Source organism: Lepisosteus oculatus, chromosome 15, assembly GCF_040954835.1.
Source record: "Lepisosteus oculatus isolate fLepOcu1 chromosome 15, fLepOcu1.hap2, whole genome shotgun sequence".
NCBI classification, from domain to species: Eukaryota; Metazoa; Chordata; class Actinopteri; order Semionotiformes; family Lepisosteidae; genus Lepisosteus; species Lepisosteus oculatus.
Window position 1 is genome coordinate 29,922,403 of NC_090710.1, and position 18,075 is coordinate 29,940,477.

An 18,075-nucleotide genomic window follows, 5' to 3' on the forward strand; every position below is an offset into this window, starting at 1 on the left:
GTAGCTATCTGGGGATAAGACACTTAAGCTTAAGCAAAAGACTAAACAGAATAATAAAAAAATGTTGAACCTAGCCGTGGTGTTGGCTGCTGTTAAGATACAACATTCTTCAGGTAAACATTTCATGGACAGGATCTCAGATATAATTGTCATTTACTTTAATATAAAATCAAACCGAAAATGAATTTCCGATATGTGCAGGAGTTTAAATACACCTTGGATAGTCTCTTTCCTTAACTATATTCTCCTTATATTTTTTAAATCCGCTCAGTGTTTGCTTTCAATCGTTGTGAAATGATTCTAATAGTCATCTCCTAATAAGAGCAGAAGAAGGGGTACTATTAGGAGGACTCCATACTCCCCATTTAGCCTGTTTGATAATTGATCCAGGGCTCATCCACCAACGTCTTGAAGGAAACCAGGGTATCGGCTTCAACAACACGGCTGTCTAGCTTGTTCCAGACTCACTTAACTCTTATAAGTTGATTTCTCAAATAAATTCACTCTTTTACTGTGGTATCTGTTCTCACCAGTGATTCCGGCTGTGCCTTTCAGACACATACTCACATACTGTAGGTTTTCAAATAATGCTTTCATTCACCTAAGAGCTACAAATAAGCAGTCTCTAATTAATAAAAAGAGTGAAAATTAAGGAAAGGTTCTTCTTGAATGCACTGAAATGTTTATTAGATTGAAGATGCCAGTTATTTTAATACTCTAATACATAGTAATGTATGCCATGTGAAAATGAGATTACCAAAAAATAATTGGATTTTTCTATTTCCCCACAACATTTCCACATATGTTTTAATATCTATTAGGTTCTAAATTGCATTCGAGGCCAAGCAAGCAGATAAGAATATTTATTTTACTTTAATACTTGGAAACTGTATTGTTTTATAATATGTCTGTTAATTGGTAATGAGGCTATTTCAACAATGATTGAACTGTCATATTTGTTTTAGATTTGAACATATTTTGCTTGAGTGTCTTTCATTGCTGCCTCCGGCTCCTTCTTAGTTGCAGAATTGTGCATGCTGAAGTGAAGGAATAACAGGGCAGATGTAAGAAAATAAAGTGTTGTGGTTATGTTATTTGATTAGTGTGCTGTACCCACAGCAGAAGTCCTGTACTGTATGTCTCGATCAGACCAGGGCATGCTGGGAAGCCTGATAGAGCCTGTGTCTTTGTGCTTTTGTTCTGTCTTAGTTCTGGAAAGCCTCCCCCCTGCTCGCTACAGGGAGACAGTGACCTCTCTTCTCTTCTGGATCCAGCAGTCTGAGAGCCGTCTGGTCGTGCCTCAGTTTGCAGTCACTGAATACCAAGCCATGGAGCAGAGGCTCAAGGAGATCAAGGTCTGCTTTTCTTTTGCAATCACCATACCGCTGCGTCCCCAGCTTCGTGTTATGGAAGGAAAGGCATGTCTTTGAATACAGACGTGAATGACATACTGTAAACAGGGACCAAAAAATTGATTGATAGATAAGACTTTATTGATCCCGAAAGGAAATTGAGGTGTTACAGCAGCCCAGCCCAAGACAAGCAAAAACAGACATCAGAACAGACTAAAAATTAAAATAAGCAATACAAAATAAAATAAATAGAGTTAGATGTGTGCAAAATATGCTCATAGTCAGTGCAAAACAATAAAATATGTGCAAAATGCACATAGGTATGTACAGATTGAAAGTACCACAGTATAAACAGTATATTAATGCAGTGTCCAAAAAGTACAATAGTGCAACGTGCTGTCCATAGACGAGCAGATGAAGGGCTAACAGGCCAAGCCGAGGGCAGTGTTATACACCCTGACAGCCGCCGGGAGGAAAGACCTGCGGAAACGTTCCCTTGAGCACCGTAGCTGGAGCAGTCTGTTGCTAAAAGTGCTCCGCTGCCCAGTAACAGTCCCATGTAGCGGATGCGAGGCATTGTTCAAACTATCAAAAATGATACATCAACAAAAACGGTATTTCCATAAACATCTATTTCCAAAAGCATCACCAGGTTTTAAATTGCTACACATATACAGTAAGTTGCATAATTTATAACGTACCTAGTATTTATCATGTTTAATACAGTACATCACATAAGATACATTAAAAAAATACATTCTCTATAGTAAATCATTTTAATGAAATGATTATGGTGGTGATACACATGACAGGTGTCAAAGTTTGTTGATATTCTCCTTTCATCCTATGCAAGTCTCTGTGATCAAAGACACCTTTGGATACTGCCTTCTAAAATGTAATGCTAAAAAAGCTTTTCTCCCTAAAATAAGATTTTCATGGAAAGCAGGCTCAGTGTATTTGTATCTGCTTGATAGTTTAAATATTTAGTCTCCTTTAGAATGATTTTGGCAAAATGAAAAGAGGCATGTAGACTATATGTTGCAGGAGTAAATATACAGTACATGTTGAGAAACCCAAAAGTCATAATGATTCAAAAACTCAAATCTATGCACTTTTTCCTAAAAACATTCACTTTAAATGAACTTGTTTAATATAATAATGTTATTATTATAATAAACCATGGCAGTGAAACTGGGTCTGACTTTTTGGTAAAGACTTCGGCTTTTAAAATTCTTTCTGTGGTCCTTAGTTGTGATTAATTTTCCTTCTGTCCTTCCTTCCATATCAAAGCTTTAATGAAAAAACACAGACATGTGATTTTGACATCAGCTTAATTGTCTATAAAAATGTGTAACATCGCATCAGCAAATACTGTAGGTCTCTGATCACAACATATATACACTTATACAGGTACATGTGCAGTAGGTTTGGTGATCTAACTTTGATTACAAGCTTTAACCTTGATAAATACTTAAGATTACAGTATGAAGCATTTTTAATAGCAGATATTAATATTAAACAGCAGTTGCACAATCTGTTCTTTTTTTTATAACATTGTTAAGCCAGTGTTGAAGGTCTTGAACTACGACTTAGAAATTGTTATTCCCATGCCAGAGTCCGGTGATACATGTCAAGTGATAGAAAAGTAGTAAGCTGGAAGCAGAGATGGATTACCAGGAAAAGCTTTGCAGTCACTAATGAGAACCAGAAGAGCTTGCTCTGAGCTTTGGACTGTACAGTGCACAGCACTTGAGGCCAGAAAATAATATAAAGTGGTCAGTATAAAAACCGATAAGAGTGATATGTTCTGGATTATAGCCAAATTGTCAGGGATAGCTTGTTATTAACTCTCTGGGAATTTTAGCAGGCTGTTACTGTTCTTCTACCAGATGAAGTGAAACAGAACCTCCTGGCTCTGCCTTTATACTATTCCTGCTACAGAATCATCTATTAACACCCAGCTTTCCAATACAATGGAGGCACGGGGCTCCCACGTTCATAATTGGTTTAAGTTGTTAATGTTAAGTTAGTGTTTGTGACAGACCTTGTGTGCAATAACATTGCTTTTCCACGCTCAGGGGAGGTGTAAGCTAAACTAATGGACTGCTCTAAGACCATAGTCCTTTAGCTACATTGTGCAGAATGCTGTATGCTGTACGTTATGCACGTCACTGTTAGTGTTTTACAGCACCAGTAGTCATTTAAATGGGGTGAAGCCCTTTAATATCAGCACTGAAAATTATCCTAGGTACTGAACAGTATTACAGTTTTAAATGCTAACGTAATGTTGCAATACCAATGAATTGGTTTTCCCAACGGGTACTTTTAAAGTACAGCAGAAGCAGAATTTTTTCATTAATTAAATGATGAAAATGGCAGACATCACATGCAGAACAAATCTTCATCTTTATTTAGACTTTAATCTCATAGTAGTCTCATTTTAAATGTAATACAATAAAATTTAGTTATGCCTTGAATGAATGACAGTAGATTGCTTTGATGGAACGTTTCTTCTTCTTCTTGCGTGCTCAGGCTTTGCAGGTATCCTTGCAAGAGCAGCAGAGTGGTCTCAACTACCTGACCTCGACTATGGACGAGCTGTGCCAGAAAGCTCCAGTCGAGATCAGTCAGAAATATCGTCTGGAGATTGAGGCTATCCTGCTCCGCTGGAAGAGACTTTCGGCTCAGCTGGGCGAACAGTCCCAGAAACTAGAGGAACTCATGACCAAACTTCAGCAGTTCCAAGTAAGAGTTTATTTTTCATTATTTTGGGATCAACCTCCTTTAAGATGCAGGTACTGACTAAAAAACAGTGATCTCCTGTGCCTGTTACAGTGTATAGACTGGTCTCGATGAAGGATTAATCACTTCAATTATGGGGGGGTATTTGGTAATTACCCATCATTTGACATGTTGTATGTGTTCACTCATTAACCTCAGCATATGATGGTTTTCATTATATTAGGCTAATGATCATTCTGGATGACAGGTGCTTCATATTTATAATGAACATTTGGAATCTGTTTCTTAAGTGCACATCTTCTGAGGTCATGTTTGTCCTCTGTGGGTAAGCTGACAGAACCTACTCCAAGTCATTAGATGAATTCCCAAATTTCCCAAATTAATGCACAACATCAAACAGTTCTGCCCAATTTCTGATCATCACTGGAGATGCTAGTAACAGGCACACAGAAAACATGCTCAAACCAATTATTAGGTTTTCTGTCAAGATTATTTAATTATTAATTTAATAATTAAATAGCTACTACTTTTAAATATGACATTATTATTACTGGTTAATGTGTAATATGTTTCTACATTTAAAAAAAAGCATACCGTAGGCAAATATTTTCTTTTTTTTAATTTACTTAGTAAGATACTATAGAAAGTCTTTCACAGTAGGATTTTTTTGCAGTCAAATTGCATTGAAGTTTGGAAAGGTTGTCATTAAAACATTCTGCATGTTGATGTGTACTGTTTGTTGCTGTGGCTCACTTCACAAGCTGGTATTACAGTACGTACGCTATTAAATTTCTAAACAGCACTAATTTAAATCTTGGCACCCCTGCTAATGCAGGGGTTTGAAACTTATTACATTTATCATGTCAGGCAAAAGTGCTTTGTTCTTCTCAACTGCAGAGTCAATAGCTAATTGTCTAAGTGATCATTTTTCACTGGTTACCGATAATTGCTGGTTTGATGCTAATGAGCTGCAGCTTCACATGATCTGCTCTTCCGTATTGCTGTGGAGCTACAGTATCACTTGGGGAATGCTGTGCTGATTTTATTATTGTTACTGTTTATTTTTGTAATACCCACAAGTCATCTAACCTGAAACCCCCCAGTTGAATGCATTACATTAGGTTTGAGGTAGTCACCAAATCTGATCTTATGTCATCTGCTATAGTCAGGACTTTTTTTAGCACTGTCTTCATGTAAATTAATGTAAATTATGTCAAATGCATAACTGTTTAAAATACTGTAATACCTTGTAAACATTACTGTAATATACTGTTTTGCTAAAAATGATTACACGTGTCTTAACACATTTATAGAGCATGTTCTTTTAACCAACCATATACTAATAATTATTTATTAATGTATTTTAATACAGTAATATACTAAAAACACACCATACTATACATCTTTATATGACCAACGCATTTTCTGTATAACATAGAAGAAAATGATACATCACTTGAGTATTAAATTAGCTAAATCCTTACAGAAAAGTTAAATAAATGTTTAAAAAGAGGTACTAAGAAACTGCAGTTAAAAGCCATTGCAGGTTGATTGGTTTTCCAGATAGTGACATCTAGGGAGGGGTTATCTGCGAATCCATCAGATGTTTCGGCACCTCAAGTTTAAGATCCCCGGTCTTGAAATCCAGCTAGCTAATCTCTACTGCTAGACAGATTTAGCAGAATTAGAGGAAATAGTCAACATGCCCTATAGGGAGATTAAGCTCACATCGGTAGAGGCGTAAGAATAGATCTAGAAAGGGCTGTAGTCCACAGTCACAGGGAATCACACAGGGGCAGCATCTCCAGTGATTGATGTGTGCAACCACAGCTGTGAACTGGAGCACATACAGACAGTGTAGTGTACACAAAACAGTGTAGAGTGCGAATGGTGTGTGCCCAGACCAGAACAGGCCCTGGCCACAGCTGATTGAGCCATCTAGAAGCAGAGCTGATGTTCCAACAAGTGACAGAAAATGGTGTGTTACTGATTCAGAAGAACAAATGACTCCTTCTGAAGAATTAGCTTTTAAACGTCTAGGTTTACAACATCTTTGATATTTGAATTGGAATTTAAATCAAAGGAATTTGTGCCCAAGCTTTGCAAAATGCTAGTGAATCTTCTTTTGAAACGTTGCATTTACATTTGGTACCTCAATGTGCAAAAAAGGGTGTTATAAGCTTAGAAAGAGTTCAAAGACGAATAGCGAGAAAGGTCACAGACAGTTGTTAGAAATTGGTAAATTAAACGAGTTAAAATCCTTCATTCTAAAAAAATCTGAAATCACAGTCGAATGCCTGCATTATGCTTGAGGTAGTCACCAGATCTTGAGGTGCCACCAAGAAAGGAGATGTAGAGGAAATGTCATGTGGGTATATTAAATCTTTGACTAAGTAACAAGGCAACAGTGTCACAGTAGAAAAATAAAATTGAATTTGTTGTGGTGGGAAATTGGCTTCCTGTTTAGTTGGTTGAATCCCAAAGTCTCTTCCAGCTTACTTTGCTAGTAAGCTTCCTAATGAGCAAAGGGGGCCAAAGGGACTCCTTTAGTCGGCATCCAAAGTTGTGTTTAAGTGAGCGTGTACAGTATATCATGATTGTGTGTGAGCTGTGCCTTATTTCTGTAAGCCTGCCCTTTGTTTCCCAGAACGACACCAAGACCCTGAAGAAATGGATGGCGGAGGTTGATGTGTTTCTGAATGAAGAGTGGCCTGCACTGGGAGATTCAGAGGCCCTGGAGAAGCAGCTAGAACAGTGCACGGTGAGGGGCAAGCCTTTCAGCTCCTTTTCAAAAATTGCATCCCTGTGTGTTACTGCCATGTGTCTTTCCTGTCACCACCATTGATAACTACCGTAGTCCCCAATTATTGAAGATTGTGAAGTACAGGTACTATACATGCAATGCTTTTCATGCATTTAAAATGAATAACAAAATTTTACGTAGGTTCTAATTCTGCTGAATTTCAGATACTCAACTCATTGCTTTAGAGGAAAATGTCACTTCTACTTAGCCATTTGTAATCCATAGACCAATTCTAAAATTCTCTGATTTGAACATCTTGATGTATTTTCTCTGGTTTAGCATGAACATAGGGTATTAAAGGGAAGCTGCAAAATCCATGTGCTCCCTTAGTAAGCCCTGCAGTTAATTTGAGGGCTGGAGGTTGGAAACATAGGATATCAGGGCAATCTCTAGCAGATACTCTTTTATTACCCGTACCATAATGATTGTGTTACCTTTGTGCCTAGGAGATAGAATAGTAAAGACTGATCAGTTTATAGCTTTAATGAATGTGTTGTATCCGTAAAAACCTAGAAGGGAAGAAGCTAGTATGTCTTGCTCTCAATTAAGCATTTTTGCTACTTTCAATCTGTGTACTGTATGTTTCTGAAGGTGCTCCTGCAGTGCCAATAATACTAACGAACATCTGAGATTTCATGTTACTTTAAGTGGGTGATTATAAATGTCAGTTGTTTCTTCTGTTCACAAATTTAAAAAAAATGTCTTTTATTGGCTTTCACTGTTTCTTAATTACAATACATGGCATTCATTTTGACACTAATACAGCACATAAAAGCTTAATTATGGTAAAAATCACCTTACCTCGCTAATGTTTTTAGTGATGTTTTTGTCCATACAGTAATAGTTCTATTTCATTGTGACAGTAAGGACTTCTCCACCATTATAATGCCATGATAGCTTTTAAATAAGTATTTAACAATTACAGATGTGCAGTAGGGTTTCATTTATAATGAGAAAAAAAGCTAAAATGCATTTTGGGTATTTCCTGAAAATTTGCGCTCAATTTGCTCTTTTACTGAGGATTTTTTTTAATTGCCTAATTTCCAGATGGAGCTGCTGTTCTTGTCTCTTTTTTAGCACATTATGTTAAGTGAATGAAGTGAGGTTTGAGTGATATTGAACATGTGCTGTATACATCTATAGCTTTAGATTTTGCAGCAATTAAGTGATTAATGAGCCAATTCTGAGCTGTGCTGCAGAGATTCTGTGTAAATAAAAAATGAGTAAGCAAACTACAGCACTCGCAATTCTTGATAGATGTTGGCTCCCGGTTTTTCTGGGAAACTGCAGTACAAAATGGGCTGATTAATATCACGTTCTCAAATGTGTTAATCTGATTATGATAGCCCAAGAGTGATCCTGTGCTCAGTATGGGAAGAACAACATTTGCTGAGGGAGTATACTGTAAATAGCATAACTATACAAAAGTGAGCATTAAGAGATGTAATCAAGAAATGATAATGGATATTTATCATTCAATTGACAAACATAAATTACATACTGTAGGTCCTTGGACGGTACTTAATATATTGATGACCATCACAGATACAGATTCTTTTATTTGTCAGGTACTGCAACAGAGAGTGGACAAGTGGACTGACCAGCCACACCTCAATAACAGTTTAAAGCCAATCCTGCCATAGGCTGCTTTACCACTGTAATAATTAATAATAATTCCTTTTACTTCATTAACGCTTTTCTGGACACTCCACTCAAAGAGGAAATGGCGACTCCCCTCCACCACCACCAGTGTGCAGCCCCCACATGGACAATCAAGGGCAGCCATAGTGCACCAGTACACTCCCCACACACCAGCTATCAGTGTAGAGGAGAATAGCGTGATTTAGACAATTTTTAGATGGGGATTATTAGGAGGCCATGATTGGTAAAGGCCAATGGGAAATTTCGTCAGGATGCTGGGCTAACAACTTTAATCTGGGATTTTTAACGATCACAGTGAGTGAGGACCTCAGTTTTAGGTCTCCATGTAGGACGGCGCCTTTTTATAGTATAGTGTCCCCGTCACTATACTGGGGCATTTGGACCCACACAGACTGCAGGGTGAGCGCCCCCTGTTGGCCCCACTAACACCTCTTCCAGCAGCAACCTTAACTTGCCTGGTGGTCTCCTATTGATTTACTGACCAGGCTCATCCCTGCTGAGCTTCAATGGGCTGCCAGTTGTGAGTTGCAGGGTGATATGGCTGCTGGCGGTGTAAGTGGCTATATATGGCTGCAGGGAATTAAGTGTGCTCGGCATCTGAAACACTGAAAGTTCATAGTGCCTTATTTACAGCATCAAAGTAACAATCATTGGTGTGAGCAAATAGCCTGATCTAAAAACAGCCCAAATGCACAGACAATAGGGGCAGGGCAAGGGGCACTGATGAAGAGAGGGCAGCATCTCAGCTCATCTACAAATTTTGTTTGTCTCTAATGTTAAAAGGTTCAGCAGAAACACTCATAACACTTATCTAGAAAATGAATCCATTCACCTTATTTGACAAATTATTCATTACAGCCAGGTCTGCTAAGAATTGTTTCACCTGACATCCCCAGTAAATTCACGGTGAGTTCCCCTTAGCTGCACAAACTAAGTCAAACAGAAACAGACACAAACAGAATTACCATCTTCACCATAAACAATGGACTTCTTTGCAGAGGTGTGTTATAATCAATAATGCAATTAGTTAGTTGGTAATTTGTTACAGGAGCTTGACGCAAGGCACTATAAACTTTTGAAAATCAATGCAGCGTCCAATAGTAAATAAAACATACACTACTCCTTCCAGCAAAGAATTCTAATAAAACACCCACCTGCCAAAAAAACAACGTGATCTGCCATATTAGTCAGATACAGTCAGGGTTGACTTAAAAAACCATTTAGACAAATAATAAATATTTTCTGAAAATGTCTGTTTTTTTTTCTCTAGGCCTTGGTAAATGACATCAACACAATCCAGCCTAGTCTGAATGGCATCAACGATGTGGGGCAGACCCTGAGAAAGGAAGCAGAGCCGGCATTTGCCAGCAAGTTGCAGAAAGAGATTTCGGACCTCAATATCCAGTGGGACAATGTCTGCAAACAGGTACAGAGGGAAAACCCCATCTTTAGGAATGAAGGTGACGTTGAGCTACTATACAAAGCAGTGGGTAGCTGTATTCTGTTGCCTGACAAGCCTGCTTCTTCTAAAGTGGGTGCATTTGGATTTTTGCCAGTTCTCTAATTTTGTCTTGATCCGAGCGGCTTTGCTACAATGTGTAAATCACTTTAGGTGATACCACCCTAGATCACAAATTTGGTAAAGCAAATTTGTTCATTTTTTATAGCCCATAAAACACATTTATTGATAAGCATGTTCATTGTAGTAGAAATAGCAGTAGAAAATGTTCTTAAATGATAGTTTATGGATATGAGTAACATATTTCCAAATATGTACATGTGTTGCAGGATAGTCCTTGGAGACACTGTAATAACAGCTGAGCTGCCACTAGAGGTGGCAAAGGGGCCCCTCTCACTTGTAAATAGGCTCACTAGGTGGCGATTCATAAATAGTTGATGAAGGGTTTAGAAATCCCATGGGTCTAATTAGTAGTGTTTGGGGTATATAATGGGCTTCACTGTGTTGGTTTTCTTCAGTAGCCTGTGAGGGGGCTGCTTTGGAGTCTCTTTGTTGGAAATACTTGCATACTCTTTTGTATTGCACAGTGTTGCCATGTGAGTTTTCATGTGTTCACATCCCTGGAGTCACCTTACTGAACTGTGTGATCTGTCTTACCATGCCCTTTAATATTCATTAACCTTTCCCTTATTCTAATTATACATTTTAAGTTTGGGACTACCTGCATAATCCTGTCTGTTTTGGAAGACCATCATGATTGAATCCTCTTTTGTCTTTTAAAGGCATATGCAAAAAAATCTGCCCTGAAAGGCGGGCTGGACAAGACAGTGAGCTTGAGGAAGGACCTTTCGGAGATGCAGGAATGGATCACACAGGCTGAGGAGGACTTTCTGGAGAGGGACTTTGAGTACAAGACACCGGAAGAGCTTAAGAAGGCAGTTGAGGAGCTGAAGGTACTCAGCAGATTAAGACGTACAAAATCTCAACATGCTAGAAACCCCGATTTATGAGAAAGATTTTTTTACTGTCCTTTCTCTCATTTTGCTTTGTATTGTGTTGATCTTGATCATCTGTTTCTAAGTGCCCTTTCATATTTCAAACTAACAGATGAGATTTCAGCCCATTTACTGCCTGGACAAAGAAATATTGGGCTATCAAGTGAATGTCAGTCCATGTTAAAATGAAAAAAAAAAAGAAACTTGCAGGTGCAGTTGCTTCTGTGCTGATTAAATTTTGGCGTGTACAGTAGGTCTATTCATATTTTTTTTAAAAAAAATAGGATATCTTGATGAGAAGTCAATGCAAACAAAACATTCCTCTGAACTGAAATATCAGAGAAAAAGAATATTGTATTGTAATATAAACAGAATAAGAACATGTTATCAATTTTGACATTATACACATTCCAGATATAGTGATTTAAATGCTGTAGCTCAAAGAAAGCATTATTGTGGTCTCTGACTGCACAGTATGTCTCTGCCAACCTAGATGGCATAACATCGAATAAGGTGAAATCCTGTGACCATGGGAAGTCTTTTTTATTTTGTCAGGACCTTTGTGGAAATACAAGCACGTAATCAAGCCAGCATCTCTTCCTCATCTGCTTCGTACTCTATCAAGGGGAGACATAATGAGTTTCTTTTACCTGACAGGCAATCATTAACAGAGAAGCATGAAGATTTTAATTTTCTGAATGTTTTAAAGTGATGAAGGCAGGGTGTAGTGGTGGCAACTGTACTCATGCGGAACCTGGACTGCCTGCTGGTTGAATAGGGCTTGTTGTGGAGAGGAAGGATATTTCCATATGCTAAATATGCAGGTGGTCTGTCATAACAATGGAGATATCGCTAATTCTGCTGCTAATGAGCTCTTACAACTCATCATCCGTCACCAGCTACAAGACCTTGTGAAAGCTGAAATGTGTATTTGTGTTACAGTAACAATAGAAAATATTCTCTTCAGCTCCTGTATATTGTCAGATTTCTTAATCTCTGTGTCAGTGTCGCCCACAAATTTAGCAACATTGAGGGTGTCGTTTTTTAGACAAATACAATGGATCTATTACACTGTTTAATTAGGGATACAATGTAGATGGGAATACCAAAATAAACGCTGTACTACACTGAGCTCACATATAATGAAAGGACTCATGAAGACAGTTCAGGACACGTTACGGTGTTCGTGTACAGTATGTGTGCCGTCATTGCCTTTGTCGTTCTTTCAGAGGGCGAAAGAAGAGGTGCAACAGAAGGAGGTGAAGGTGAAGCTGCTCACGGACTCTGTGAACAGCTTCATTGCCAAGGCGCCGCCTGCAGCTCACGAAGCTCTGAAGTCGGAACTGGAGGTCCTCACCTCCAACTACCAAAGACTCTGCAGCAGACTGAATGGGAAATGCAAAACTTTGGAGGTGATTCCTAAGCACATAGGGGGCATATGGGAGTGGGATAACCACATAACAGTTACAGACTCCCTATTTTCTACTTACTGTACATTCTATGACACGCTGACAATATTAACATGCATAGGAACTTATGCTCTGGTTTTATGCTATTGGTGTAAAAATGTATATTTCTAAATATATTAAGTATTTTTGCACCATCTGTTGGATCATCCTTTGGATGAGACGTAAAACCGAGTTCCTGGCTTTCTGTGGTCATGAATTCCAGGGCATTTTTTCGAAAAGAGTAGGGGTGTTAGTTACCCCATTGTCCTAGTCAAATTTCCCCCTTACCAGTCATGGCCTCTTAATAATCCCCAACTCTGAACTGGCTTCATCACTCTGTTCTCCTCCCTAGTGTGAGCTGGTGTGTGGGGAGTGTACTGGCGCACTATGGTGGGGCTGCACACTGGTGGTGGTGGAGGGAAGCCCTCATTACCTGTAAAGCACTTTGAGTGAAGTGTCCAGAATAACACTATATAAGTGTATGCAATGAATATTATTAAAGACATCTAAGTTAATTCACCTGAAAAGTATCCATGTTGTATTGGTCAGATATCTGGGCTCACTCTAATGGGGCAGAGTAGCAAGTGGACATTTAAATCTGTTGCCTGGAAAGCTGCCCATGAGTCCATGTGCAATCAGTGACGAGGGGAGTTTATATAAAACCAATGAGCTGAGCAACACATGAAGCTGGGAAGACAGATGACTGCTATGGTGGTGAAAAAACAAGCAGAGCTTTTGAGAAATAGCTCACTGACAAAGAATGCTTAAAAATGGAGGCTAAAAGTCCGGAAACAGGCTGTGATATAATGAGAAACTGACATTTAGAACATTGTTCATTTTTCTTCCCTTAAGTTCCAGCCTTACCAATATTTTTGCATGCCTGAACAGATAACCCTCTATTTTTTTAAAAAATGTAACAAATGAATTAGTGTTGACATACATCATGCTAGTCATGCTAGTCGGCATCCAGTTACTTTTTTTAAAGACAGCTGTACAATTGTGTTTAATGTAAGATTAAATCATTTTTTAATGATAAAATCATTTTTTTAATTTTACAATAAGAAAATGTTTTCCCAAATATTACTATTTGGGACATACAGTATGTTTCTATTAATGTTTATATTACTTTCAAAATATGTTGTAGTGTCACAACTACAGTGCTTTTATTGCAGTTGCAATAGAACTCAATGAACGATTGGAGCTCTATAGAGACTGTAGATTGTCTTTAAATTGCACAATCCAGAAACAGAATTAGATGGGCATTTTGCCCTTCCTTTGCTTCCGAGGTAAGGTTTTGAATACTTATTTTATTCCAAAAAATGCACTTCCAGAGAATGAAATGTGGTCATTAAGGCGATGTTTATTATTAATAAGAAATTCATATTTTTTGTGCAGCTTTCGAAAAGTGTTGTGCACATACAGTAAAGTAATCCTATGTTGTTCTGTTCTGACATAGATAATGTGCATAGTATACATTTTTTTATTATTATGATTTATTATTTGATATACACTACATTATATGTAGCTGCAGGTACAGTATAAGTATTGGTACGTTCCATCTTTCAAGATGTCTATGGATTTGTAGAAATAATTACTGACATCCTGCATCTCTAGTTTGTTAGATTGTTAAAAAAACTTAACTATCAGTTGCTAGCAGATGCTAAACTTGGCAGATATGTTATTATTATTGCACTTAGTAAATTAGTGAATATCATTCCTTGACATACTGTATAGAATGCAGGTGATTATTTGTACTCTCCCCAGTTCTGCTGATATCCAAGAAGAATGAGAGTACAGTATATCAAATCAGTATGTCAACCCCACTTTTCAAGAGAAGGCATTGTATTTTTTCATTGTATTTTCAAGATGCAAACAAGCTGGAAATCAGAAATCTGAATGGAATGGACCAACCAATACAAGCCTATCCCTCTTACAGTATATCAATTGTTGCTTGTACTGAGCTGTAGTTGTGTTATCACAAAAAATAAATAATGTATTGTAGAAACCCATAATTGAATTCGAACATTGGGCAGTGACAAATTAATGAGGTGCGTAGTGCCCTTTCTCGGGGGACAGACAATTTAGAGTAGGTAATTAACCTCCCAGCATGCCTTTGAAGTTAGTAGGAGGAAACCTGATTACCTGGTGGAAACCCTCTGAGAACATGAGGAGAATAGTCAGACTCCATAAAGACAGGTGCCTACTGTACAGTACGTTCAGAATTAGACCCAGTGCCCTAGAATTGTGAAACAACAATGCTGCCACACCATTTTTCTTCTGCACAGTATATTTACCGCAGTCTAGAAAGGAAATGTTTGGCATAAAGTCCTCAACTGGAAACTGAAGTGATGATGAGAAAAAGTATATAATTTGAAATGGAAGAAAAACACTGGATTAAACATACTTGGAATTTAGCATTCTTTGAAAGTTTGGACCCCAGGGAAATGTGTACAGTACAATCAATGTCTTAAAATAATGAAAGGAAGAAAAACACAGATATTCTCAGAAACATACAGATTTTTACACCCCAGAAATAAAATATAGATTACGAAATTACTGTACATTCAAGGCTCTACTTTTATACAAGCCTTGGTTGGATTTATGCCTTACATGAGCTTTGAGGTTTGGTCCAAAGGGTATAACCAAAGACTGCAGAATCATTGTACTGATCCATTCCCATCCTCGCTTCTCTAACTGAAAGTGCCCTTGGGGATGCCTGATGCAGATGCGATAATAAAAATGCGTGGAAATTAATGACCTTAAGCACTTATGGGAGCTTAAAGGTCCTAAACCTGCTTTTTTTTAAAGTGTGTTGCATTTATCAATCCATGATGGATCTTGACTCTGGAGTGTGTGAGAATTATGTACTTTTGTGGCACATCCTTCCATGAATACTCATCATATAGGATAACTGTGTGAGAAGGCTATGGGGAACAGTCTATTTTTAAACCAAATCTACATGTGTTTTTCTTTTTCTTTGAGTGGGTTTCACTCTTCCTTCCTTCACTGTTGACTGCAGAGGTATGTACAGTATGGTGAGGGTAAATAAAGGGGTTTGGGTTTAATAGGCTGTCAATATGTTTTAAGTTCTGCGCCCAGAGCTTCCCACACGGCTTTCACAAGGCACCTAACCGCGAGTGTGTGTTGTTTCTCCGCAGGAGGTGTGGGCCTGCTGGTGTGAGCTGCTGTCTTACCTGGAGGCAGAGAACAGGTGGCTGGACGAGCTGGAGCTGAAGCTCAGGAACACAGAGAACATTCAGGGTGGTGCGGAGGAGATCTCCGAGGCACTGGATGTGAGTCCTGCAGAACCAGCAATTGAGCTGTTGCAGAACTGCATATAAGCCATCGCAGCAGAAAAAAATCAAGTCAAATGCAGTCCTTTTCTGTCTCAGACCTATTTGTCAGTTCTCCTCTAAGCCAGTCTTTGTGGGCTTTACAGGGCACATGAATTACTTATAGCTGTTGCTGTAATTATGCAGATGTACAGTATTGCAAAAAAGACAAATACAGTAGCGTCAGGTTATTGCATTACCCTTTTATACATAAAAGAAGAAGATAGGTATCTGTCTGTGAATCACTAATGAATCATGTTTTTTTTAATCTGTACATTTATGTTATTGAACCAAAGAATCCTTGTACACGTTCAGGTGATGACTAGTTACTAAGTCGAGTCCTCAGGGCAGCATCGAATGCAGAAGCTTATTCTAGGTTTAAATGCCTTTTGTATTGCATAAAAGATGCACCTGATCACCTCTGTACCTCTTCAAGATGATGTAATCAAGCCATCTCGAGTGACACATTTGTAGATAGAGCCACTGATAAAGGCAGGGCATGACAGTGTTTAAAAGCTCCTTGACTTTTCTCTCCCAAGTCCTTGGAGAGCAGTCTTCGGCACCCAGAAGACAACCGCAATCAGATCCGTGAGCTGGCCCAAACTCTGACAGATGGCAGGGTTCTGGATGAGCTCATCAATGAGAAGCTGGAAACGTTTAACACTCGGTGCGAGGAACTACTACAGCAGGTGAGTCTGTCTGACTATTCATTTCAAAATCTTAGCATATTGACAACTCCTTATATCAATAGGTGCTTCGGTTTTCTGTTCTTAACTCTAGTAGTGTGTGGGTTAAGTATGTGTTTGATGTTTCAATCACCTTTGCTTATCATTTTCAAGAATTGTTCCCGAACGTGATGACCCAGGTTCTGAATAACATTAATATTAAGAATAACTCAATAACCTAGGCATCCTTCATGTATCTTTGTGTCTTTTGATTGTTTTGGGGTTGTTCTTCAACCCGTAGAGTTTGGGTGCTGACTTTTTACTTAAATTGTGGGTGGGGGTTGTTACTGTACTGTATATATACTGTATAAAGGAACGTTTGCTAGATGGAACATATGTTTTTAACAGCCTTGAGGAGTTTTAATTACTGTATGAAGTATGCAAATTAAAGCTTGCAACACAGTTCTTGCAACATGTTTTTTAAATGCATTCTCCATTTTCTAAAAGTTACTTTGTTATTGAGGTTTAAAATTAGAAAAAAATAAATTTCTAATTTCAGTTAAAGCGTGTGAATTGAAAATGTACAGATGTTAATTGGAATTGGAAGAAAAAACTGAAATAGATTTTAAATTGAAGCTAAAAGTTTCTAAAGTCATTAACTCCCCAGGTTATGTACAGTACCTTACATGGGTCCCATGATCACATTTTTGAGTTACATGTAACTTATCTTACTTTAAGAGCAAATAATGTGGTAAGATCCTTCCACAGATGAGTAGTGTGGAGTCAAAGTAAGTAGCTCTGTTTCACACTTCAGTCTCGTTTTGCTTTCACTCACATATGGAAACTTCTGCGTACCATCTCACGCTTTTCCACTGAGAATTGTCAAGCACTCTTATTGCAATCATAAGAGTCAGCACCAAAGTGATTTGAATAATTGTATTATTTGCCTTGTGTTTCATTTGGTGTTTAATTAGGGAACAATGCAGTTCAGGCGGAATGAAACGTACACTGTTTATAAATTTGTTTAAAGGTAATTCGCACTCTCTCAAATGCCTAATTTATTTGCTGTACTGCATATTAACATGTTTATGCTATATTGGATGTTTAATTATTTTAATTAAAGGGTTTTAAAATGTTTTTTTTTTCATTCATCGATATATATGCCATTACTCTCACCCCATATGCAAATGAGAAAGTTCCCACACTGTTCCTGATGGGCTGCCACAGTAGCTGCTGCTACCTTCTCTCTCTTGCTCCCTATCCCCCTCCATGATCAGCACACACACCTGTTAACCATTAAAGGACAATTAACCCTGGTGAGCCTGCAATTCTTCTCTCCTGTCCCTCCTTCCCCACTCACTGACAGAGCCAGGGAAAATAATGGAGGAGCGCTGCAATATCACGAATGGTAATTCTCTACACGTGTTCAGGCCGTGGCTGAATGAAGGTCACTTCCGGCTTATGTAAAATTGAGCTATGGAACAGAATCCTAATGTAACCCGGTAACTGTATACTGTATATGAAGCCATTCCTTCTTTGAGAAGACATTGGTCTTCCAGAAGAAATGACTACAATTTGTCATTTTTATATACAGTGCCTCTCAAAAGTTGCAGAGTT

At 38.2% G+C, this 18,075-nt stretch overlaps 1 protein-coding gene across 14 annotated transcripts in view; it reads left to right on the forward strand.

The window, feature by feature from the left end:
* The window catches only part of dmd (dystrophin), a 726,399-nt gene that overhangs the window by 296,839 nt on the left and 411,485 nt on the right, over nucleotides 1-18,075 (forward strand). For all 14 annotated transcript variants that reach the window (XM_015364174.2, XM_015364177.2, XM_015364182.2 and 11 more), the window contains 8 exons: nucleotides 1,210-1,355; nucleotides 3,885-4,097; nucleotides 6,742-6,855; nucleotides 9,830-9,985; nucleotides 10,801-10,971; nucleotides 12,243-12,425; nucleotides 15,620-15,754; nucleotides 16,333-16,482. In XM_015364174.2, coding sequence (XP_015219660.1) covers nucleotides 1,210-1,355; nucleotides 3,885-4,097; nucleotides 6,742-6,855; nucleotides 9,830-9,985; nucleotides 10,801-10,971; nucleotides 12,243-12,425; nucleotides 15,620-15,754; nucleotides 16,333-16,482 — 1,268 coding nt within the window. The remainder of the gene's footprint in view (nucleotides 1-1,209; nucleotides 1,356-3,884; nucleotides 4,098-6,741; nucleotides 6,856-9,829; nucleotides 9,986-10,800; nucleotides 10,972-12,242; nucleotides 12,426-15,619; nucleotides 15,755-16,332; nucleotides 16,483-18,075) is intronic.